The sequence below is a fragment of the Carettochelys insculpta genome, chromosome 13 (assembly GCF_033958435.1).
Source record: "Carettochelys insculpta isolate YL-2023 chromosome 13, ASM3395843v1, whole genome shotgun sequence".
NCBI classification, from domain to species: Eukaryota; Metazoa; Chordata; order Testudines; family Carettochelyidae; genus Carettochelys; species Carettochelys insculpta.
This window is the reverse complement of record NC_134149.1, coordinates 38,716,993-38,741,482: the sequence shown is the minus strand read 5'-3', so window position 1 is coordinate 38,741,482 and position 24,490 is coordinate 38,716,993. Positions and strand designations below refer to the sequence as shown.

At 41.2% G+C, this 24,490-nt stretch overlaps 1 protein-coding gene across 4 annotated transcripts in view; it reads right to left on the bottom strand.

The window, feature by feature from the left end:
• DIAPH2 (diaphanous related formin 2) overlaps positions 1–24,490 on the bottom strand; it is an 829,633-nt gene that overhangs the window by 783,965 nt on the left and 21,178 nt on the right. For 3 of the 4 annotated variants that reach the window (XM_075008062.1, XM_075008060.1, XM_075008061.1), the window contains exons 2-3: positions 3,496–3,528; positions 1,755–1,931 (exon numbers count right to left, since the gene is read on the bottom strand). In XM_075008062.1, coding sequence (XP_074864163.1) covers positions 1,755–1,931; positions 3,496–3,528 — 210 coding nt within the window. The remainder of the gene's footprint in view (positions 1–1,754; positions 1,932–3,495; positions 3,529–24,490) is intronic. The other variant, XM_075008063.1, reaches the window with a different exon arrangement.

Genomic DNA, 24,490 nt, shown 5'->3' with positions numbered 1-24,490 from the left:
TCTGCAAGAGATGCAGCAAGGACTGTCACTCTCGTGTGGGTCTTTATAGTCACAACAGACGCTGTAAATGAAGTCCTCAATTGAAACTTTAAAGGGCGCGATCCATAGTCTATGCAGACTGAAGGATGCCTACTATTCTGCTGCTTGTTAGCTTTTTGGAAGAACAGTCAGTCCAAAGAAAGAATTAGATTGCTTCATTCAAGATACATGCTAGGAAAGGTTAAAAATCCTCAGTCATCTGTAACAATTATAAAGATGTACATAAGTGGTCATTCAGTAGCTGCATGAATGCATGAGTTAAATATGAACTGAGAAACAGCTATGAATCACAGAAAAACTCCATCTTTTGCAGCTAAATATGCACCACAGCCTCACCTGCAGAGTTGCTTTGAGTCCCTCCCAGCTAGGCACTTCACAGATTCACAAGCGCCCCTTGGCTTGCTGCCCCAGCAGCGCGGAGTCAGAAAGCACCCCCTTCGCACCCCAGGCAGCGCGAGCTGGGGTCACGCCTGCCCACTCGGCTCTTCCCTGCCCCAGCTAGCAAGGGGTCAGGACCCAGCTGCTTGTTTGCCAAGGCACACACAACCCCCCGACTGCATGAAGCCCCCTGAGGCAGCCCCCTCTGGATCTGAAAGTGCCCCTCTGCCGCTCTGGCACACATCCAGCTCTGGCCACCTCAAGGGTTTGCACATGAGCCACTCAAGCACCAAGAGGTTTTTTTTTTTTGTAGAATTCCCTAGGGGAGCCCAGACAAGCCGAGGAAGGGCCAATGGCAAGAGGCTCAGAGATCAATACTTCCTCTGGCTTAGCTCAAGTTGCCTCACAGAGCACGTAGGTGCCCAGGTCTAAACCAAGTTTCCCTTGAGCTACCTACTGCACAAAACACAATTTAAAAAAAAAAAAAAAAAAAAAAAAAAAAAAAAAAAAAAAAAAGGCACTCTCTGCACTTGACAAACTGGCCCCCTAGGCAGCTTTCCTAAATCTATGTGAAAACAGGAGGCATATCCTGGGTTAACAGCAAGTTACAGCCTTGCCACACTTGCTCAAATGCATTGACCTATATCAGCCAAATATTTTTAAATCGGTTCCTAAAGATAGTTTCATAAATCCATATTCAGAAATTTGTTGAGATAAAAATTGATTAATGCACTTTAAGAAAGCTGGTGGTATCGTGTGCCTTCAACAACATCAAGTTCAGCAAAACAAACTTCTGACAAGGAAATACAGAGTTAACATATGCCTACTTATTGCAAAACTAGCTGATGTGGCAACAATATGGTAAAAACCAAAGTAATGCACACTGTATAATATAATCCCAACTATACATAAAAAATGATGAGGTCTAACTTGCCTATTATTGTTCAATAAAGAGATTGTGGAGTGCAAGCATGTCAAACATCTTGAACATGTCAATCATGTCGAATTTTAAAACAATAAAATTCATATTAAGTATTAAATTCTCAATTAAAAATATCATATATTCAAACAAGACCTGAAAAATATTATAAAATATACCTTAAAAAAAAACAAAACTATTATGACTCTCTGATAGAAGTACATTTCTTCGGTGGTCCTGAAAGCTATCAGTAGGCTTTAAGTTTGATACGCCTGTTTCAGTGTTTCACAATAGTAGCTAGTTCTGCAGCCAAAAAGCTTCAATTTTCCAACTAAGGTGGAAAAACAACAGATTGCTCACATTTCAAAATCGTTAATACACATGTAAATTTAAGGAAAAACTTTGTAAAATTCCTTACCATCATTTTTTCAAAAAGATCCATAACTTCTTTTTCTGATAAATTCATAGAACGTTCATCATACAATGGTTGGGCAACTGGAAATTCACTCACAGAGGCTTGAGAATCAATAGGGTGCTGAATGAGAGGTTTCTCTTTTTTTACAGTTGATTTTCTAAAACTTGTTAGTCTGTCACGCTAGAAAAAAAAGAAACTTTAAAAATTCCTGCATATATTCACAATATGACAAAACAGCATAATATTAGTCAGTCAAATTCAATGCTCATTAAGTAGTAAACATACCAAGGGTTATTTTAAGCAGCCAAACGAAACATAAGAGACTGGACTATTTAAAAGTCATTAAAACCCTTCATTCTTCTGTAATTCTCCCCCCCCCACCCCCCCGAGTTACAATTTGTCCACAGAAGTGGCATTGATCTATAGTTTTCATCTCCACTCCCAAATTCATCTACAGACCAGTACATTAGCTTAAAAGACTTTTTTAGATCCTAGTGGGAATGGGGACACGGACATGTTGCACATCATTTGGCAACCGCCCTCTTGGAATTTCTCCCTGTACATGAGGGATTGGCTAAGATAACTGCCCACTCCTCTTTCACCTACAGAAGGGTAAAGGGATTTTGGAGGATAGTGACATGCCAAAAGTTGGTTGGCGGGGGGGTGGGGGGAAGGAATTCAAGTTTTCCAGAACACAAAGGATCTTCATTTTTTGTCACCACATTTTCTACTGATTATTGAGTACAGTCTCTTCAAATTAGTACACATAGTCACAAACCAGTTAATCATTTTATTGCATAGAAACAGGCATTCATAGCTTAATATGCACAACAGACATTAGTAAAAAGCATGCCATGCGATCTGAAATGAAGGATATTAATTAAAACTGATTGGATTATATTTCTTTTTCACTGTTTAGAAGTGCATGCACACTCAGTTAATTTATTGTAAGAGGAGAAACAATCATTCCACCAAGTTAGAGTGATCTTCTGCTCCTTTATTCTAAGGCTGTTTGTCACCATATTACTTAATGTACAGTGTTGGCCTGATAGCTATTAACAGTCAGAAAACCTATTCTTATAGTACCCCCTGAAGAAATGCTTATGCCTGATTAAACATCAGTGAGAACAAACCATTCAACAAATGTTACTGGTGTACATTTTATGGAGTGAAACAAACAGCCTTAAGAAAAGGGAGTCGGTAAAACCATCCATTTTCAATAGACAAGCAGCTTATATAAGGTTACAGGTGTACTTTTGTATACTTTTCTTCATAAATCATACAGTTCAACTGTTTTACATATTAAGTAAGAAAATCAATACCTTAAGAGGTTGTTACCTAAACTGACCATCAAAAGCTATTCAAGAATCAAAATTTGTTCTTCCAACTCCATTTGATTTTTCATGAAACAGAGAAGGCGGAAGCAAGAAAAGGTGTTAGTACTGACTGACTTTACCAAAATTTAACACAGGTAACCCTATATAAGCTGCATTCCTTTTTCTCAACATATTTTTGCCTAAGTGACCCATTTGTGGACAGTGAGAATCACTTAAAATATTAGATTTAATAGCTGAGACACATTTTTAAACCTATAACTACATTTTAACACCCCCAATTACTACAGAATGTGTGTAAAACCCACCAAGTGAAATATTTAATATCCTTTAAATACAGGCTTCATTGTCCACAATCTTTTAGTAAAATTGCATGCACTGCAGAGAAAAAGTTGCCACAAAGACCTTACCACATCATCTGCCAAAGTTTTTATCTGAACATTCTATTAAAAACCAAGGGAAAGAAAAAGCAAGTCACCTACTGATATGAAAAAATATTAACCTCTTGTACATTAAAAATCCTTCATGAACTGATTTAATATAAACAAATTGATTTTTATGAATGGGTTTGAGCTAGTAAAACAGACATCTATACTTATAACCCCTGCCGAGCATTACTTCCCCTCCTCCCAGAAAAGTAAGTTCCAGAGTACTATTTAACAGATTATACAGCATCAAATACACATTTTTCATCAGGTTCATTCTGGGAAACTGGTAAATAGTACAAGAACTGTTATACCAAATGATCCCCTTTGTTTAGTTTTCCCAACTTGAAAATTTCATGACAAGATTTGTATGGAGGAAATCATTGCCAGCATGAGCACCCTTCCCTTGGTTTTGGCAGACAACTCAATCTAGAGCACAAGGAGGCAAACTACAGCTCGCAGTCCAAAGCCAACCTGTCAGCCATTTTAATCCAGCTCTCAAGCTCTTGCTGCGCAGCATGGTTGGACGCTTCATGCTGTGTCCTCACAGCTCCCACTTGCTGGGAAACACACCCAATGGGAGCTACAGGGGCAGCACCTGCAGATGGGGTATGGGGCAGAAAGGAGCTGGCCTTAAAGGAGATATGCCACTTCTTCCAGGAGCTGCTTGAGGTAATGCCACCCAGAGCCTGCACCTGCATCCTCTCCCCATGCCCAAACCTCTTGACCTCCCCTGCCCAAGCTTGGACAACCCGCCCCCCTCCACACACACACAGCCCCCTGAACTCCTCATTTCTGGACACATCCCAGAGCCTGCTCCCCAGACACAGCTCTCACTCCAACCCCAATTTCGTGAGCTATCAGGGCCCTCAATACAATTATTCATAACCTGATGTGGCTTTCGGACCAAAAAGTGTCCCCATCTCTGATCTACAGACTGTCAATGTTCTCCTTCTTAAAAAGCTTTATTTTGTTCTCTTTTCTGGCTCACATTCAAAGGTCAAATATCATTACATACTGCTTAAGAACCAAGGATTTAGTAATAGCTTAGTTTGTGCAGGAACCTTCCAGAATTGCAGAGAGAAGTGTCAGTGATTTACATGAGCTAACCAAAACCATAAATGGAAAGTGATTTGCCAGTATGGCAGAAGATGTGCTACAGTATGGTTCCTCTATTAAAGATCCAGAGATACTGTACCTCAGTAAGGGAATCTAACCACACCATCCTATTTATTCTAGTTGCTTTCCCCTTCTAGACAAATCAAAGCCAAATCATTTGATAGGGATGAAGTCTCACCCTGTTAAGTTTCTTTCATATACCCATCTCCTGCAGACACTAGGTGCAAATTACCAACTTTAGCTAGCTCAGATATGGCTAAGTAAAAACCTGTGCATCATCAGCATACTATAGCTACTGCAACTCACACAATGAAGTTGTGTTGTTAAGAGCCTCACCTACATTAGAAATAAGAGCCTTGACAAGATGAAGCCTTGCAAAACTGGCATTTTCCTCAGGAAGCAGAAATCACAAAACATTTTTTGATAACGTTCGTCATGGTAGTAGGGTTGTGACCCAAAATCTGGCCTATCACCCACTTTGTGTAGTTTATAATTCAAACACTATTCCTTCACTCGCTATGGTGTCAAGAGGCTGCTGATATTACTTCACTGTTATTTCATTTCTTAATTGCCAGGAGATCATCCACAGACACTGCCCTACATTCTCCAAGTCAGTCAAAACATCAAATTGACAAGAATTAATGAACTCTGAGGCCACTAAACATTGTGCCATGAGTAAAGTATACTGTGAAAAATAAAGCATTAGCCTCTGAAAAATAAACAGGAATATCAAAGACAGTACCCACTTGTGTTATTTCAACTGGTGTAGTCAATGCTGCTTCCACTTGCCATTGTATTCCTTAAAGTCTCATCCTATCAACAGGACTTTCTGGTTTGATAGACAAGCTCCCCTTTACTCTCTAGTTTCTCACGTATTCTGAATGTAGTGGAAAGTCTTTTCCATGAGTATCTAATCTGCCCAATTATAGGCTCATACAGCTCATCCTCAGTTGCAGTGGATGTTGCTTAACATGAAGTTATCAGGGTTTTGAACAGCAACATTTTGCCAAGAACCAACCTATTCCACTGACTTTACTGTTCATGTTATTTGTATATTGGCAACAGGCATGCTGCTGTTGCTTTTGGGAAAAGAGAGGAGGCAAAGGCAAGAAGAGCCCTGACCACCAGGACAGGTCTTTCTTCGCTGCAGCCCTACAAAACGTGACCATAACAGCTGTGCAGCACATCCCAATGCTTCCTTAGTAGTTGCAGCACCACAAACTCCCACAGCCAGGGACTTGCTGTCCAAGGAGGAGTTATAGCCAGGGGCGCCTCACATTCTCATGAATTGGGCAAATCCTGCTATAGTCCTCAGTGCAGCAGGATGGGACAGGTAACTAGGGGGTACAGCTTTCATTCTGCAAGTTCTAAAGTATGACCTACCAATTTAATTTATCTGTACATTGATTCTGAAAAGGGTACAGAAAACTTGCCGAGCCATAAAATAATTTACTTGTTTTTAAACCATAAGATTTAATTATCATTTGTTGCTTTTCTCAGAGTCTAGAAAATGGTTTAGTTAATAAAATGACAGATACTGTGCCAATAAGGACAGTTGAAAATGGGAATTACTTTTTTCCCCAAGAAGTTTACCATGTTTCTTAACACTAAAATTAGTTCTTTAGCAACAAACTAATTAACTTTTCAATTCTCCCTTCTGGCCCTGCAATACAGATCTGACAAAGCTCACACTCAAATACTGCAAAAGCAGTGACTACCACATTTCACATTTAGAACTTTGAAAATTCAATCTAGAGGCCTAAATTTCCACTATGTCATACCTCAAAAAGAATATTGTTTACTTGACAATTGTTCTTTTTGAAATATTTCAGAACAGTAAAGCTACAAAATACCCACTGGGAAATTATTTGTTCTTCACTTTTGAAAAAAAAAAAAAAAAGACAGCTTCAGTTAGGAATTAATTTTAGTCATTTAACATTTGTCAACTTTAGCTTTAGAAAGGTTAACTATCACTCATTATTTGACAGTTATGGTTATTTCCTCAGTAGCTGAGGTCATAAAATATTGATCCACGTGCCTCCATCCATGTTAGTAGTCCAGAATATGTGCACAGTTAAACCAAAGTTACCCAAACTATAATTCAGTCTGCAGCAGCTTCTAAGCCTGTTGCTAACCAGTTATTTATTCTCACTATTTAATATCAGCTTTAACATTCAAAGGCTCGATCATTTACCCACAAACTCCATTTCCATTGGGCTGCAAATGGGTGGCTAGCCATAATTTAAAGACCCATGCATCACTCAATTTGTGCAGGACTGCCTGCCTAAGTATGTGGCATTAAATAGTGACCACACACTTTTTAAAAAAAGTTCAATCTAAGCAACATTTCTGTATTTAACCCACTTTCACCCTACTATGTGTGTGATCAGCTGTGAACAATCCTTCCACTATCTTAAAAAGAAACTTGAAATATATCGCCATTTAACCTCCCCAATTTTTAGCCAAGATTTACACGTACTTTTTATTACCCTCTCCTAGAACATCAGTTCTTTAATGCCTAAACATGAGACAATAGTTAGTGTTCAAGTCAGTGAATGAAGCTCAACAACACTAGCTCCCACTCCCTCAGAATACAGCTAGCCTGGGAGCTCCAACTTATACAATTTGAAAAAAACAAGTTAGAAAATCTAAGCAACAGTGATAAAAGAATCATCCTTCCATAATACTGTTACCGATTTTTGTCCTACTGAAGAATTACCTTACTTTGCCACAGTTCCTCATTTTCTTCAGTCTTATTTTTTCCTCATCTAGGGTCCCGGGAGCTCTCACTGGGTTCAAAATATTTTTTTTTTTTTTTTTTTTTTATAATCAGAATCACCACACTTTCTCCTCTTCCACAGTAAAGAAGATCTTAATGAGACCAAATGAAATCCATCCAGCACCCTTTTACCAGTCATAAAAAGTGTGAGTGACTTATTACTCAGCTTACACTCTTTGCAAAGTTTCAGTCTAATGAGTTTTGTAACTTCATACAGCACTATATGATATCAACAACGTATGTAAGATTTAATACGCTATAACTGACAGTTTTGCATTATTAAGCCCAAAATTACATCCTGCATTTTTCTAGAGACTTTGGAGGGGTGGGGCATATTTATTTTTAAATGAATACTGGTTCTGCTCACGATTAAGCTTGTAATTTACTGAGAAAGTCATTTCTCAGAGAAGACAAATGTCTGGTACCATGACCACCACTACATTTTTTCAATATTTTAATAACTATTACCACCCAAAAATATTTTTAAAATGCAGAAATTCCAGTATTTAACTAGGAGTTCTTAATTGCTTTCTAGATCTTTGGAGTTTCTTCATTCAATTAGAGTACCTCCAGGATGTTTAAGCAAGTGGACAATATGCCACCCTATTCAGCCGCTCTCTCAATTTTTCCCTCCATTTTCTTCAAGCTAACATACATGCCACTCAAGAGAACCAATCACTCCAACAGCAAGGCCAACTGACTCCAGGTAAAGGCCACACTTCATCAACTTTGTGCCCTGCATCCCATTTTTACTACATTTCATCGCCTCTGGCTTTTTTGTTCATGCCTAATGGTGCAAAAATACGGCACAAAACCGGTTTTCATTTTTAGTTTCATGAAAATTTCTCAAGTCTGGGACAATCACCAAAAACAGAAGTGCTACTCACAAGGCTCTCTACTTACTACTTCCCCCGCCCCATACAGCTCCCTCTAATACTTGCATCAGTACAACCTTTTCCAGACATTTAGGGTCATTACTTGGAAAAGCAATAAAAACTTTTATCACTTAAGACATTGGTGACATTTGTATATTCTTTTGTAAGCAACCCTACTGATCAAAGATTCAATAAAGCATAATGCAACCAGAAAACTGTGATTTCCATGTTATGTCCACCAAATGAGGGAGAAGTATCCATCAGAGGGATGGACATACTAGTATCTGGTTCATTTCCTTTAAGTGTATCATAAATCAGTAATGATTAAGTCCCTTTTTTCCCTTTGTGAACACAACGAAATGGCCAGACCATTTCCAAAAAAAGGTTTTAATGAAAGCTATAACACTACTCAAAACATGTCTTTTTCCTTCTTATTACCAAGTTATCTGAACAATATTTTAATCCATTCTGCAATAAAGATTGGATACTTGAAGTTCAATGTCATATCCAAACCACATTGTTAAAAATTATAGTAAATTTTACAAGAGCAGCACCATAAGAAACTAGCAAACTGTAGTATTTTTTACCCAGCTATAGCCTTTAAATTAAATTCCTTCACAATTAAGGCACAAAAATCTTTATTTCTTCTACAAAAATTTCAAGAACAAAAAATGTAAAAATGAAGACTCACTCTTAGCCTGCAGAAACAGACCAGGGAACCTAACTGAAGTTAGCTTGTTAAATAATTATGAACCAAAACAAAATGAGCCTCTTTAAAATTCCCACATCACTGTAATGTTTTGTACAGGCAGCTCATCTGATATAATACTTCTAGTATTACTAGACAGCATATTCCATTTTAAAAGCTATTGTAGTAAGTACAGGCCTAGTATGAGGCCTTAGGCCTGAACCAAAGTAATGGTCAAAACTTTGATAACAGAAAGCAAAGTGCAGCTTGAACTAAAGGAATGCATTGCTCACAGAAGTTGGCAAAAAGAGGGTTGATGTTGCATAAACATATCTACCTAGCGTATTGAAATAGGAACACGGTACCAGAACACCCGACCCTGGAACATTCCACAGATAAGGAAGAACAGGCCAACCCATCCCAATGACAGGAGCAGAAGGGTAATATGATGGATAGAGTTGTTTTGTTCAAACCATCATGTACAAGGTGAGAGGCGGCACCTGATTACGTAGAAGGGTTGTACCTCAATACGTCAGGTCTGATGTGTAAGTTGTTTGTACCTGTGTATAAGAATGTAATCCTGGGATGTGGTCTGGGTCCGGCCGAGGGGGCAGTGGAAAGTCCCGCCACTGACTGAGCCGAGTACATTGACCGTGGGTGCATATTTGTAGTATGCCCTGACAGACTAAGAAATCTACAGGGAACTACTATCGTATCCAGTACGGCAATAAACCTGGCCAACGTGCCTTCGCACCTCATTAGACTCTGTGGTCATTGAGGGTTCTCTTCAAGGCTGCTGTGTCAGCTATCTGCAGAGCTGGGGCAGCACACAGAGGGAACACACGCACGCAGCCAAGTGATACATTGGAGAGAGCAGAACACCACGCTGGTGGCAACTCTGATGACACTGGTGACCCCGACCGCCGATCTGGTGAGTAAGCGAGCTGCCCACTGTAGGAATCGCAATCTAACATGGCAGAAAACCTCAAGCTAGGGAACCCCCTGATCCCTTCCCTTATGATCCCCACGGAGTTTGATAACTCTTGGACCCTCTGGATTGCCAGTAAAGGGGGCCCATATGAATTTAAAAAAAGAGAGTGGGGAAACATGGACTGGCATATGTAGAGTGATGGTAGAAACCGAGTCTCTGAAAAATAGTAACAAAAGTAAAAAAGCAAGAACTTTGCAACTTATGTCTATGGCTGTAAGATGGCTTAAGACAGCATGCTGGCCTGCTGGCCAAACAAGTATAGAAAAAACAGGGGAAGTAGAAGAGGTAACCCGGGCAGTCGAGCACTGGAAAGCCCAAGCTCTTTTAGCAGGGCAGCAGGCAATCCAGACTCATGATATGCTCGAGCAAGTAAAGCAGGAAAATAAACAACTGGAGACAGCTGTAGAAAACCTGCAGAAGCAAAAAGTGCCGTCCCCTGTTGTTCAATGTAATTCAGGTGCTGTTACAGTGCCTGAGGAATGGGGACAGAAATGGAAACAGGTGGCTCTTGCCAAATTAAGAGATGGAACTTGGGACAGTTGGGATAGGCGTTGCACTGGGGACCTGTGGAATGGCCCTGGTGACCCACCCTTTTGTGACCCCTGGGCACGGGCTACCGCACCACAACCACCACCTTATGATTTAAGCCAGGTTTTGGATAAGCGCTCCCCAAAACCTAGATCAATTCCAGTAAAAACAGGAGAAATGGGTGAAAATGGGAAAGAAATAGGACCCGATGATACCCCACGGTCACAGAGCCCTCCTGCATTAAAGTTATGGGATGAAGTGGAAACTGTAACGAAAAATTTAACTGAGCATTTAAGGAAGCCATGGCCCCGCCGTAACTATGCAGACAAGGAAAGAGATCAGAAACCTGTTCCCTCCCCACGCGTGAGCGGCTTAGCAGCCAGGCTCGACGCTTTAAAGATTAATGAACTAACTGCGCTAGCTGGAGCTGTTGGACCTCCCCCCTCTGAAAATTTCAATGAATTTATGGCATGGCTCCATAAAGGCTCGCAGTTACTTAAAGCGGTAGGCATTGATATGTTGCAGGAACCAATCTTGGTGCAAACCCTGTTGGGACCCCTGAACTGTCATACTCTCGGTTTTGATGATGATGTTGCACAAATGCTTAAACGTGTGGTTCAGAAGCACTTTAAAGTTGTCCAGTGAGTTAGCTACTCTCAAAGGAATTGCTAGATTGCAGGGGGAGGCTCCAGCCAAACTGGCGGACAGAATTCAAACTTCTCAGATTAACAGCAGGGTCTGCTAACGTGGAAGATTTGAAGCAAATTGTTTTGGAGGCACTGCCTCCCGGTGTGTTAGACTGGATGAATGCTTGGTGTGAGAATGGAGGTAAAGAGGTACGCTGGGATGAATGGATTGCAAAGGTGGAGAAGGCAATTAAGCAGCAGGAAGGAACTCCTGTTAATGAGCTGCGTACTCAGGACAATGGAAGACAGAGGGTCCTGGATACTCTCCCCGTGGTCATGGCCGGGGTTGGAGAGGTCATGGACCAAATAGAATTAGAGGAGGTGATAGAGAGAGTTTGTGGGTACCTCCTGGAGTTCTAAAACAGGAAAACTTGAACCTGAAAGGAGAGATTGAGAGGCTGCAGGCACAGCTGCAGGCATGCATGATTGGCAAGGAGTCTCAACAGGAAAAAGATAAGACGGGGACGAAGGTAGCCAGGGCGACGGTCTTGACTTCAGGACTGAACGACCCAATCGCTACCGATACAGTAGCATAGGACAGCCCTATCCTCGACTCAGAATGCATCTTTCAGCAACCCATGACAGTAGATGTATGGGGACGCCCCCATTTAAGCATTTGAGTTGGGGAAGGGCTAGTAGATTTTCTATTGGATACAGGGGCTGGAATTCCTATAGTAAAAGACAGTTTTGATGCATACCCAGCTGGAGAGTCTGTGCAAATACAGAGAATATCTGGAACTAACCAAACATATAATGTGAAAATCCTTCCCCTCCAGTTTGGGATGCATACCGTTCATGAGAAGTGCGCTATTGCAGGGAAAGAGAACCTAATTGGGGCAGAAACCATTGAACAACTGGGATTAATTTTGGACTTTCCAAATGTGTATTAGACAAACTCTCACTGTAATGCAAGGTACAACTGATACCAATCTAATCCCTATGGGACTTGCTACACAGACAGTAAAAGCAATAAAGCCTAAACAACCGCCTCCCGCACCAGAAGGCTGGTGGACTGAAATTCAAACTGTCTGGGCAGCAGACTCCCTAGATATGGGAAAAGTGCAGACCTCTGTTACATTGGAGGGAGATACACCCCCATTTATAAAGCAGTACCCAATACCTCAGGAAGCAAAGGACTCATTAAGGCAAGTAATAACAGAATTGGAAAAACGAAATTTAATCAGAAGGTGTTCAGCGCCTAACGCAGCACCAATTTGGCCAGTGAAAAAACCTGATGGTACATGGAGATTAACTATTGACTATCGGGAGTTAAACAAGACTGCCAAACGGGGGCGGCTCCTGTGGTGGCAGCTTACCCCGAACTGATGGAGGTGGTCACCCCTGACATGAAATGGTTCTCAGTACTTGATGTGGCAAACGGCTTTTGGAGTCTACCTTTAGACCCAGAGTCTCAGTATCGAACAGCTTTTGTATTCCAAGGTATGCAATACTGCTGGAATGCTTTGCCAATGGGGTACTGTGACGCACCAACTATTTTCCATACAGCAGTGAGAAATATGCTGGAGAAAGAGGGGCTATTACAAACGGGAAGAATTCTTCAATATGTAGATGACATTTTAATAGTCAGTAAAACAGAGCAGGAGCATGAAGCGTTACTGAAACGGCTGTTGACTAGCTGCCAAGCTTACGGCTTAAAACTTAACCCCTCGAAGTCTCAGATTAAACAGAGAGAAGTGCAGTATCTTGGAATTCGACTCAGTTCTGGGGGAAGGTCTGTTGATAAGGAAAGAGTAAAGTGCATTGTTAACCTGCCCATGCCGGTAGACACCAAGTCTCTGCAGTCCTTTCTGGGACTCACTAACTTTTGCAGAGAATTTATGGTAGGATACGCAGAAAAGGCAGGTCCCCTGTATGAGGTACTTAAAAGACCACAGTGGACCTGGACAGAAGAGGCAACTAAGGCATGGGAAAGTCAAACAGGAATTGATGGAGGCACCTACTTTAGCCGCCCCTAATAATGACTTCCCCTTTGTACTGTATCCTAGAGTTAAGAATTTCTGTATTGTTAGTATGTTAACCCAGGATACGGGTGCTGGGGAAAGACCCATTGTGTATTACAGCAGAGCATTAACTAGTCCAGAGAGCAAACTGGGGGCGTGTGAGCAAACGGCCCTTGCTGCGTACTGGACATCACAAAAATCCCAGGCAATTGTTGGAGCAAGCAAGGTGATTGTAAAAAGTCACCATGCACTGGGAAAGCTACTCAGTCAGGAAAATCTGTCTAAACGACATGAGAGTTGATAAAGCCATTCAGTGGGTCTTTGCTCTCATGTCAGAGAATGTTCAGTTAGTCACACTGAAAGACCCAGAAATATCTGTGTGGGGATTAACTGTGATTGGTAGAGAACATGTATGTGAGCCTTAAAGAGAATCTAAGGCGCATCCTGTGTTTAAAACAGCCGCTGTGGATGGTAGGGCCGGGCACCTCATGGATTAATGTACCTACCGTTCCCTTGGGAACAAGATTCCTGTTCATGAATCCACCAAGTGATCCAGTCATACTATCTTTGTTAAATGAGAATTATACGCAGGAAGAGCCAGTGAGAAAGGAAAAGATGCGGCTGATATGACTGGTCCTATATCAGGTACAATGGCTATGAAGTATTGCTGCTTTAAAAAAAAAAAATTTATCTGTAAGAGAGAAGCGAGTGTTGTTTTGTATTTTTACAGGTTAAGATGCCAACATGGATATGGACTTTGGCAGGCATTTTGGTGATAGCCCAAGACTCGAAGGGACTGGTTGATGTCATTAAGATCAACCAAACACATTCAGTGACCGGGATGTTCTGAGTCGAGACAGCAGATAACCCTGACGGATGGGAGGCAGCAAGTCAGCAGCACCCCATTGGGACTGTATTAAAGCTGGTGTGTGAAACTCAAGGAAAGTGACAAATGGAAAACATCCTCAGGTTTTCGCCATTCCCGATTCTGATGGCGTGGGGATGGACAGTTAAAAACAGCAGCCAAACTCAACGCGTTCCCATCCCAAAGCTTGAAAATGAATGAAGACGAATTGAAAAGGAACTGACTAAGTACAGAGACACAGGGGGAGTATGCATGCTGCTGGAAGGTTGATGTTGTTGTTAACTGTAAAGCCATTGATATTATCGCCCGTTCTCATCCAGGTAGTACACCACAACCCCATCACACACCCCACAACACCACAACCTTCGCACCTTATTAGACTCTGTGGTCACTGGGGGTTCTCTTCGTGTCTGCTGTGTCAGCTATCTGCAGAGCTGGGGCAGCACACAGAAGGAACACACGCACGCAGCCGAGTGATACATTGGAGAGAGCAGAGCACCACGCTGGTGGCAACTCTGACAACAGCTATAAATAGGTTACCTTCCTCTCCTGCCTTTTGTGACACTGATTGGAAAAGAGCAGTTTAGTTTAACGGTTGTCTCCCAGAGTGTAATCTTAAATAACTGGTTACCAGCAGAGTTCAGGGGCAACAAGAAATAATCACATTTTTTGCCTCATTAAACCATTAGGATCTCTCACTGTTTCACTCAGTTTCTCTATCTCCAAATAAGTTTTTCTACTGATTCACAGAATGTAGCTCTAATCCTGATCAGGAGGCTTTTAAGTGCAGACATTAGCACAAATAAAGATTAACAATCCTAAAAGGAAATGGCCATCTGGTTCATTTAAAATGACCACTGTAAAACCTATGAACAGGTACAAAAAACACACAATAAATCCATTTCCACTTACTGGGTGAAAATAAATTTATACAGTATTGAATTACAAGTCCCACAAGGGAACACCAACAGCATGCACATCTTTTTAATAAGGATTACTATCCATCAGCTCTGGCATATGTGAACAACTTACTTACGCTAGATTTAAGTTTGCTGATGGAAGCATATTAACATGTTTTATATACTGGACTAAGTGTCAACCTGGCAGTAATCCCAACAATCTGCATGTGGCTTCAATCAATTCAGCAAAACAGAAATTTCCCAAACCCAAATAATGTACAAGATTGAAAACATCAGAAAATGCAGTATGCAAGTGTGCAGGCGAACCACAAAGGAGAAGCACATCAGTGCACAGTGAGTTAAAGACAGATATGTGTTGCCAAATCAGGACGATAGATTGTGGCTTTGGAACACAAGAAGCAATTTCGAGTTTTGGTACTGTGATAGAAATACTTTGTTATTGTCAAAGAGCCTAAATTTGTAAAGAGAAATAGAATTACTTATGACACACTAGGCACTGCCTAGATCTGCCTTTGTATTATATTTACAGGCCAGTTTAAAAAACACTTGCTGTTCATTTTATATACTATCCTTTTCTATGATTAATCTAGTTTAGTGCAGAAGCCAAACATGTAACGTTAGCAGCTCTCAGAACTGTAATTTCAACTTAGATGCACTATTATTTAGGCTTACATTTGGTCCTTACCTTTCAAGCATTAATTCTGTATTTATACAGCTACCTAAATAAATAAGACTTTGCTTTTTCACTATAATTGAAAAAAGCATAGCACGACCTGCACATACAAGTAAAGCGAATATGAGTGCCTAGTGAAACTCAGTACAATATGAGGCAAGGTTTCTGTACTACATTGCTTGATATTTCCTACACTTTTTTTATGCACACCAAGTCAATAGGTACTCAACTTTTACTTTAAGCCATGAAGAGTTATGATAATAGACAAGACTGCACACATGTATTGAGATAGTTGCATATGGTGGATGTCAAAGGCATAGTGAAAAATTAAACTGATAAAAGTAAAAATATTAACATTAGCAGAAACATTGATTGCACACTAAGCAAGAATTTCTCAGCTAGCTTCCATTTGTCAATACATCTGATTTTGTACAACCCTAGCCTATTGAATTTTCATGATTGACCTAATTTGACTTTACACTGAGGTACACACTAACCATCAATCATTACACCTTTGAAACACTTTCCAGTGTTTGCTTCCCACCACATTTAAACCAAGGACTATTAAAAGAAGCTCCCTCTTCAATATAATATAGGGACATATATATCTCACATAGAACTGGAAAGGACCTTCAGAGGTCATGGACTCCAGTCCCCATGCCCTCATAGCTGGACCTATCACCATCCCAGACAGTTTGTTTTGTTTTAAATCTGTTTGCCCCAGATTCCTAAATGGCCCCCCTCTCGGATTGGAGTCTCAACCCTGGGTTCAGGAGCCAATGCTCAAACTAGTATGCTATCCCCTGCCCTCCCAAACCTCAACAAATAATTCTGTGGTTCCAAGAAGATGGTTCCAGTGTCTCCCCACTTATTGTGTGGCAGGGCATAAAAGAGGCTTATCAAAATGCACGTGCTTAAGGTTAATTAAAGATATTGTGGAAGACCACAATTGTAAACCCCCAGATTAGCTTTTTAATTGAGAGCAGACTCCAAATGAGTATAATCACAGTTCAAATGTAACCCAAGCAGACCTTAAAGCCTCCACTACCAAAGGCAGTATCAAGCAAGGAAAGGAAGTGGGGGTGCGGGGTAGTTCCAACAGCTCACATCTAAAGACAAGGCCTGTTGGTGCTCTGACTATATTGCCATCCCCCCAAATAAAACTCCACAGAGATCCCGTGACACTGAAAGATCATGAAGTTCAGAGCAGTGAGGCATGAGGAGCACAGATCCAAGAGCTCTATCCCTATCTTCCTTCATATGATAAAGATTACACGCTCCTGCCTTTTCTGTGCCTTCTTTTCCCGTTTCTGATAGCAACAGAGATGAGAAATATATACGATACACATCTCACAGAGCTGGAAGGGACCTTGGGAGGTAATTGAGTACAGTCCCCTGCCCTCAGGGGTCAAGCACCACCACCCTTTTCTTTTAAATCTATTTATCCCAGATCCCTAAATGGCCCCTCTCAAGGACTGAACTCACAAGCCTGGGTTTAGCAGGCCAATGCTCAAACTATTGAGCTATCCCCTCCCTCCAGAACCATTCATAGGGACCCCAGCTTCAGCTCTATCTTTGAACAGGGAGAGGGGGCAACTAGTCAAACCAGTCCTACAGCAGTATGAACAAAAGGACCCCAGTCAGCTAGTTCTACCACTAGCCCTCCCCTGACACTCCTCCTATGGCACTAATAGAATCCCCTTACAGATCCAGATAATTGTATTCTCATCTACCAACTCCATGATAGACAATTTTGAGGCCTCTGCACTACACTCAGTTGACCTCCATTTAAAAAGTTCCCATTATGTGAAGCCCAACTACTTCAGATCAGTGCCCTTTCCCAATGCCATTTTAGCAGACTGATAAAACCTTATAACCAATTTAACTTCTCTTGAAAACTAACATTTCATACTGCACCACCACAAAGCAACAGCACAGAAGGGAAGAGATTGTTCAGGGACCTGCTGCCTGTGAAAAACAAACAGTGCGATACAGCTCCCAATTTCTTTCAAACTCTTTGCAGCACACTCAACTTTAACTGTAATCAAAATCAGCAATATGCTATAGAAAGATTCTGACGTTCACCATACATAAGCAACTGCTCTAAAGTACATTTATGTGAAAAATAAGTCTTCAACTGTCATTTATCATTTCTTATAGCACAGGCGTGGTTGCTACCAGAGCCCGAAATAACCACTTAATCTCAAGTATACTCAGCACATCACAAAGATTACAGCCCATTGTTTTTTAAATGTATATTCCTGTGTACCATAACCCCATTTCACATCACTACATTAAACCTTCACCTCTAACCTCAAGGTCAGATATTATGAAATGCAAGCAAGGATACATTTATGATGAACATCTGCCTGTCATAATCACAGTTTGGAAGCCTGATCTGTTTTTCTGCTTCCATTTACAGCCACTGATCAACAGAACAGTTTACTGAAAATGAATACGTAATCCGTCACCAACATGTTTCTCGCTTACCTCTAAAGGTACAGACTTTAACTACAGTATTTAAAGTTTATAAACTGTCTTTCCTTGCTTTTAAATCAGAACTGAAATTTTAGTGGCAGAACACAAATCTAATGGTGAATATATGTTGTGATATGAAATGTGTCTTTCAGCTTAGTAAACAAACTGTTCCAACAGGCTTCCCTGAAGTAGGACTTCCACAAAGGTTTAGTTCCATTAATAGCTTGCCCAATTAATCTAATTATAGGACTAAGGTAAACAACTGAGGAGGAATTAGTTTTCAGCTGAAAGGTTACTGAATTGTTTTCACTGTATCAGCAGGTTAATTAACACTAATTAACAATTGATGCAATTTAGAGAATCTGACTACACATAAGGAGTAAGGCAAGTTTTCACCACAAACTACACTGCAGCAACAAAACCCTTCAAATCCTGTTCAGTCTACACAGGATACTAATACACTGTGCTAATCCCAAACCTTTAAATATAATCTGAATCCACAAGCCTAAACTTCTGTGATTTTGGAAACAGTCTGCAACCTAAGCAAATAACAGAGTTTTGTACACAGTAAAATTCTACACATTTATTGGAAACCCATTTTCCTTTCACAGTGATAGTTCACATACACAGCTAAACTCTGATACTGACAACATGCCTCACACCGCAGCTGGCTACTCAAGACAAAGTCTTGTGCAACAGGCCCCTCTTCTGAGCATGAACACTAACTAGTCATAAGAATGCCATCTTAAGTTATTTCATATGACATTTGCATGTTCTAGGCTGCCCTCCAAATTCTATCCACTCTCCACTGAGCTGGGAAGTTCCTTAGTTGAACCACTCGGTCTCAAAATAAGCAAGAAACATGTATACAACATGCATTCTAGACACCTGCTTTCATTTCAAAGCTACCTAGCAAGCTTTAAGATCTGTATGAGAAACCCAGAATCAACAGTTACATTTTTCTGGGGCCTTCTGGCCTCTTTTGATTTGGAGACTCCAAGATCAGGCATACACCAAATGCCTTTCTTCTGAGCCTAAAAATAACTAGCTTCTCCTTTAGTGGGACAGTGCAGAGGCCATTAAGTGCATTATCTGTATTCATAGAACTCTGTCCTAAGCCAAACCTAAGGTATTACAGAATAAGATGCCTGTGGAGGACCTACCATGTCTTGGGTCTTCCATGGGGACAGATCTCTCCAATTTAATTATTGGAACCAACTCAAAGGTGATTCTCCTACAAAATCGGTGGCTGTCTGAAGTGGATGACCGTGCTGTCTTCAAAAATGGAGTACAACCATTTGAGAAAGTATCTTTTAGATGGAAAAATATGCACAGTAATTAAAGGCATTTTAAGCATATATTTTGATGGGAACCTGACCAACATCTATTTTGTGGAGTTGGGTGAAGTAATACCTTTTATTGCACTAGGCAGCGCATACCTTAGCTCAAATGGCAACAAGAAAACCTCAGAATGACTTCTGTGCCTGAAAGATGCCTCAGTCAAATTCCCACCAGGAGAAAACAAATGCTATATTCTGAAAGGTACTGCACTTGATCTGAAGTAAGAAGCTGCTCTTCCTCTTACTTCCCAAATCTATCTTTGGCACAGTAGTCAGTTGGCAGCATTACATCATTTTACAACTTGTGCATTAGCAAGTGCGTTGAAAGTGTCCCCCACTCCCCCCCTTTTTTCCCCTCTTTTTTGATATTTCATTTATGGGAAGTTAAATTCAAACAAGGCATTTTTCTTTGTGGCCCATCTGGCCCTGCCATCTCCCTGGTCCCTGCTACCTCCCCATCCTCTCATTACCCCCTGGAACCCTGTTGCCCCCTCCCACTCCCATTACACTGTGCTCCTATCCATGGAATTGCACTCACGGCCCAGCCTACTCCTGGCCTCTTGACCACAAGGGCCAGAGAGCAGCAGCTGCTTGCTGGGCATCCAAGCTGGGTGCAGAGGTAGAAGTCTGAGCCCAAGGATTCCCCCAGCCATATGCCACCCAAGCATAGTGTCTGCAGGAAGGAGGACCTAATCGCTGGACTGTTGACTCAACAGATGCAAGCCCTGCTGCCTGAGCCTCTCTGCAAACCCCGCAGCGCCAGGCAGCATTGCCCATCCTCCATCTAGCTGGCCAAGGTCTCCAGCCCCAGGTTCCTTTGCATTCTTCCTCCCACCCCCCAAGGGCCAAGGACAGCAGGGGTTAGCAGCTTGGCACAGGAACAACTGTGAACCTTCCAACCTCCTCAAGCCATGCCCTCTAGGGGCTAACCCCTTCTCACCCACCCACCAACTCCACTTAACCACTGCCACTCTCCACCCCCAGGCTCCTCTAGCCCCGAGTGGTGCCAATGGCAGCGAGGCAGCTAACAACGTATACAGTTTGGGGGACAACCACCACCATGCTGCTCCCTTCCACCCCCAAAAAAGATGACCTGGAACTGTTGCAGCCCCACCTTTGAGAACCCCAACTTAGATGCTACTGCAAATGAAATAAGGTTTGCTCTCTCTGTTCAAACTGACATTATACATACTTGGTGCCAGGAATCAGATATTAGGCTGTGATTTCCATGAAGGGACTGTGTTCTGACTGACCACATGTTTCACAATGGTTGTGTACATAATTACATCAAGTTCCACTTCAGACACAGGGCATGTCTATACTTATGTGAAGATTGGTGCTGCAGAAGTCAATCTTCCAGGGTTGGAATTATCAAGTGTACTTGGGGCACACTAAAGTGAACACTGAGGGTGCCCCACTGACCACTGTCATGAGAAGTAAGAGAAGTCGACAAGAGAAACAATGAGGCCATACTGGAAATTTGACTTAAGATATGTATCTGGAGTCAACATAATTCTCATACGTGGAGTTGCATGTCTCAATTTTTTTCTCTTTTTAAATTCTGTAGACACACCCCTGCTTAGATTCCATGTCACTGATCTGCCCTTCATTAGGAAGGGAACTTGCAAGGCACCAGCATTCTCCACAAACTCCAAGGAGTAATATTTTTATACTTGACTCATTAGAGATCACCATCATAAAGGGGTTTGACTATCCAGCCATAAAATGTTTGTTTACACCAAAAAGGAGTTTCTCTACAAAACTATGCTTAGATGGCATCCAAATTCAAAGATATTTTCAAGCAAAATATTTCAAGAAGGTTTTTCTTATCCCTAAAATAAGCATTATGAAGCTGAAAAGTTGGAACTAAGATTAAATTTCAGGTTCAAAATCTGTAAAAGCGAGTGCCAAAGAGGATCTGGACCATTTCCCATTTACAGTTCTGAATAAAGACATCTGTGATAGTAATGTATATGGAGCAAATTCCAAGCTGCCTATTTGGGATAAACTGGTTTCAAGTAGATAGAATAAGTAAATGCAGTACTTGAAACAGGTAGTCAAACATTTACAAAGCTGATATTCCATCATTCCAAAACCTTTTTCTTCACAGTACAGTACGCCACTTCCCAGAGTCTGTGGGAATGCAAACTCGTTCCAACTCAATTGTGAATTTATCTACCCCCAAAAAAAAGTAAAAAAAAATCTCCATACTATTTATGCAACTTTTTAGATCAGTTTTGCAGCTCCTGGGTGCTGCCCTTATTAGCAGGATTTAAGCAGATGCAATGGTGACAAAGTAAATCTGTACAAGTCAAAAAATCCTCGTCTGGCTCACCACTGAAGCATTGGAAGGAACTTACTTTCTGGAAATTAGATTTTCCTTTGTGAGAAAGAGAGACTACTGCGATACTGTGTGATTGTTTAACTGCAGCCAATTTTGTACAGTGGCAATATCCATGACAGTCACATTTGAAGTGTGTCAGGTAAGGTGTCAATGGTAAAATTACCATTATCCTGTTTATATGCAAGTAACATCTGTATATCTGAAGCTATTAACATCTGCTATGTACAGACACACAGATTCGTGTTGTATTCCGAGGTAACACCCACCAGGTAAAATTTGTGAATGACCCATGAAGTACACCTGACTCCTCAGAGACTTTCCTCAGAATTCACATCAAATATGCTTTTGAAAGTCACTTGCTTTGCTTCTTTTTTAAAAAAACCTAATATCTAGAAATAGAGTTTTCCCTCCTCGAAGAGAGATGGCTAAGTAGCATCACTCTGTGCTCTGGAAGAAAAACATTCAAGAGAGGTGAAGATGATGGAAGATTAGTATGGACATAATGCCTGTTCCCGTAGCCTCACTAAAGCAAAACATGTACAGAGATATCCCCTTCTATTACCCTCTTACCAAAAGCTGTGGTAGACAAAGTCATGGGTGAAATCAGAAGACCAGAGGGTATGTAAGTAAATGACAGACTGGAAACATACCCCAAGCACACCCAAACAACCTCTGTCCACCAATACGCTATTTGACACATCTAAATGTTATGTTTGGTTACATCTACACTAAATTCCCTTTTCAAAAGGGGAATGCAAATGAGGGAGATTGAAAAAGCAAATGAAGCACTGATTTACAAATTTTGCAGTTCATTTGCATAATCTCGCATAATTGTGTTTTCGGAAGAGACTTTGTCGCAAGCAAAAAACGGCCTATTTTGTTTCAGGAAGAAGGGTTCTTTCAGAAACAGGGTTTATTTTCAAAGAAATCCTATCTACATAGCTGTTTTTGCTTTCAAAAGTCTCTTCCGAAAACACAGTCATGCAAGATTAAGCAAATGAAGCACAAGATTTGTAAATCAGCACTTCATCTGCATTTTCAATTTCTCTCATTTGCATTCCCCTTTCAAAGGGGGAATGTTGTGTAGATGCAGCTTCAGTATCTGTGCATTAACAGTCTTCTAGTCCAAACAGAAAGCATTTACCAGGTAAGTTAAACTGCACATACTCTCAGGTCCCTGGCTCTGGGTTTCTGATTTAGGCTACACCTAAGATAAGTTAGCCTATGTTAGGTCATTTTACAGCCACCACACTAAATTATTGCCGTGGTTGATATCCACACTACCCTCCTTCTGTCAGTGGTATATGGCCTCACCAGGAGCACTTCCATTAACTGAAAACAAGCAGTGTGGGAGACTGAGGTAAGGGCTCAATGCCACACATCTACCCTCTGGGAGCTCAGATGCCCCTGGAACTTCTCCATGCTCTCCAACAGAAGCAGGGGGAAGCCAATCAAGATTTTTCACCTCCCCGCTCCCAGATGGAAGACTTACAACAGGTGTCCAGTTGGCTGCCATGCTCCCAGCAGGGAGCCAGGACCCATGGTTCTGCAAGGCTTCCAGCAGAGAGCCCAAGAAGCAGTCTAAGCCAGGAGCCTGAGTGGCAACCCAGCTTGGAGAGGACACTGGACAACACAGGATCTGGCTGTCTTGTCTATTTCACAGCTCCAATAAAGCCATGAAATTGACAAGAACAGCAGCGAATGTCATCAACAGTGTCTACACAGACACTGTGTTACCTGACTACATTGAAATAAATCCTATGCCTCTCAATGACAAACTTTCAATTAAGTTGGCATAACAGGAGAATTATTTTGGCAGGAGTAGTATTTCAGTGTGTAGACCTTCAGGATTATTTCAACTAAACTGCATAGTGTAGAAAAGGCCACAGTACTGTTGGAACTTTCCTTTGATTTCAACAGTGAGCATCATTCAGTGCCTGGCCAACAGATTAAGAGAAACTTCACCAGTTGAGTCTTCTGTGCCTACTAAACCCATCTGCCAGTCTTAGCCATTTTTCTATAAAGATCCATAGTACATACCAGTGAGTAAATCCTAATCTACAGAAGTTTATTGTGCAGCAGCTGGCCCCTATGTGATGTGCTTGAACACACTTCCTGTATATTCTCTGTGTCAGAATACTCTCATTTTTACTTTCATGTGGCTCCAATTACTTAAATTATATTCAAGTAGAGATGCTCAGCACTTCTTCACATCCCTTTTAAAAATGCCACACTACTCAGGGCTGTGGACACACCCTCCCGCTTCAGAAAAACACTTATCTGCCCTCTAACTACTAGTGCTTTCTTCAGAAGGGTTCTGGGAACAACCAGTGGACAGCTCTGCTCTATTTCCCTGAATCTGTAGTATAGAAAGGTATGCAAACAAATCAACCCATTAATTTCTTAACTGCCTACCCTCTTTCTAAAACACACCATTACCCAAGTGCAAAAAAAAAAAAGTAGGTTACACAAGAAGTACTGGATGATTGTTCTTTTGTTTTTCTGAAAATAGGGTGGGTTAGAACTGCATAACAAGGGGAAAAGAGCAGAGAGGAGAAAGAAGCAACACTTATCAAAGCTTTCAAAACAAAAAACCAGTCCAGTAGCACTTCAAATACTAATAAAATAATTTATTAAGTGATGAGCTTTTTCATTCTTGTGGTCTGTCCCACGAAAGCTCATCACCTAATAAATTATTTTGTAAGTCTTTAAAGTGCTACTGGACTGCTTTTT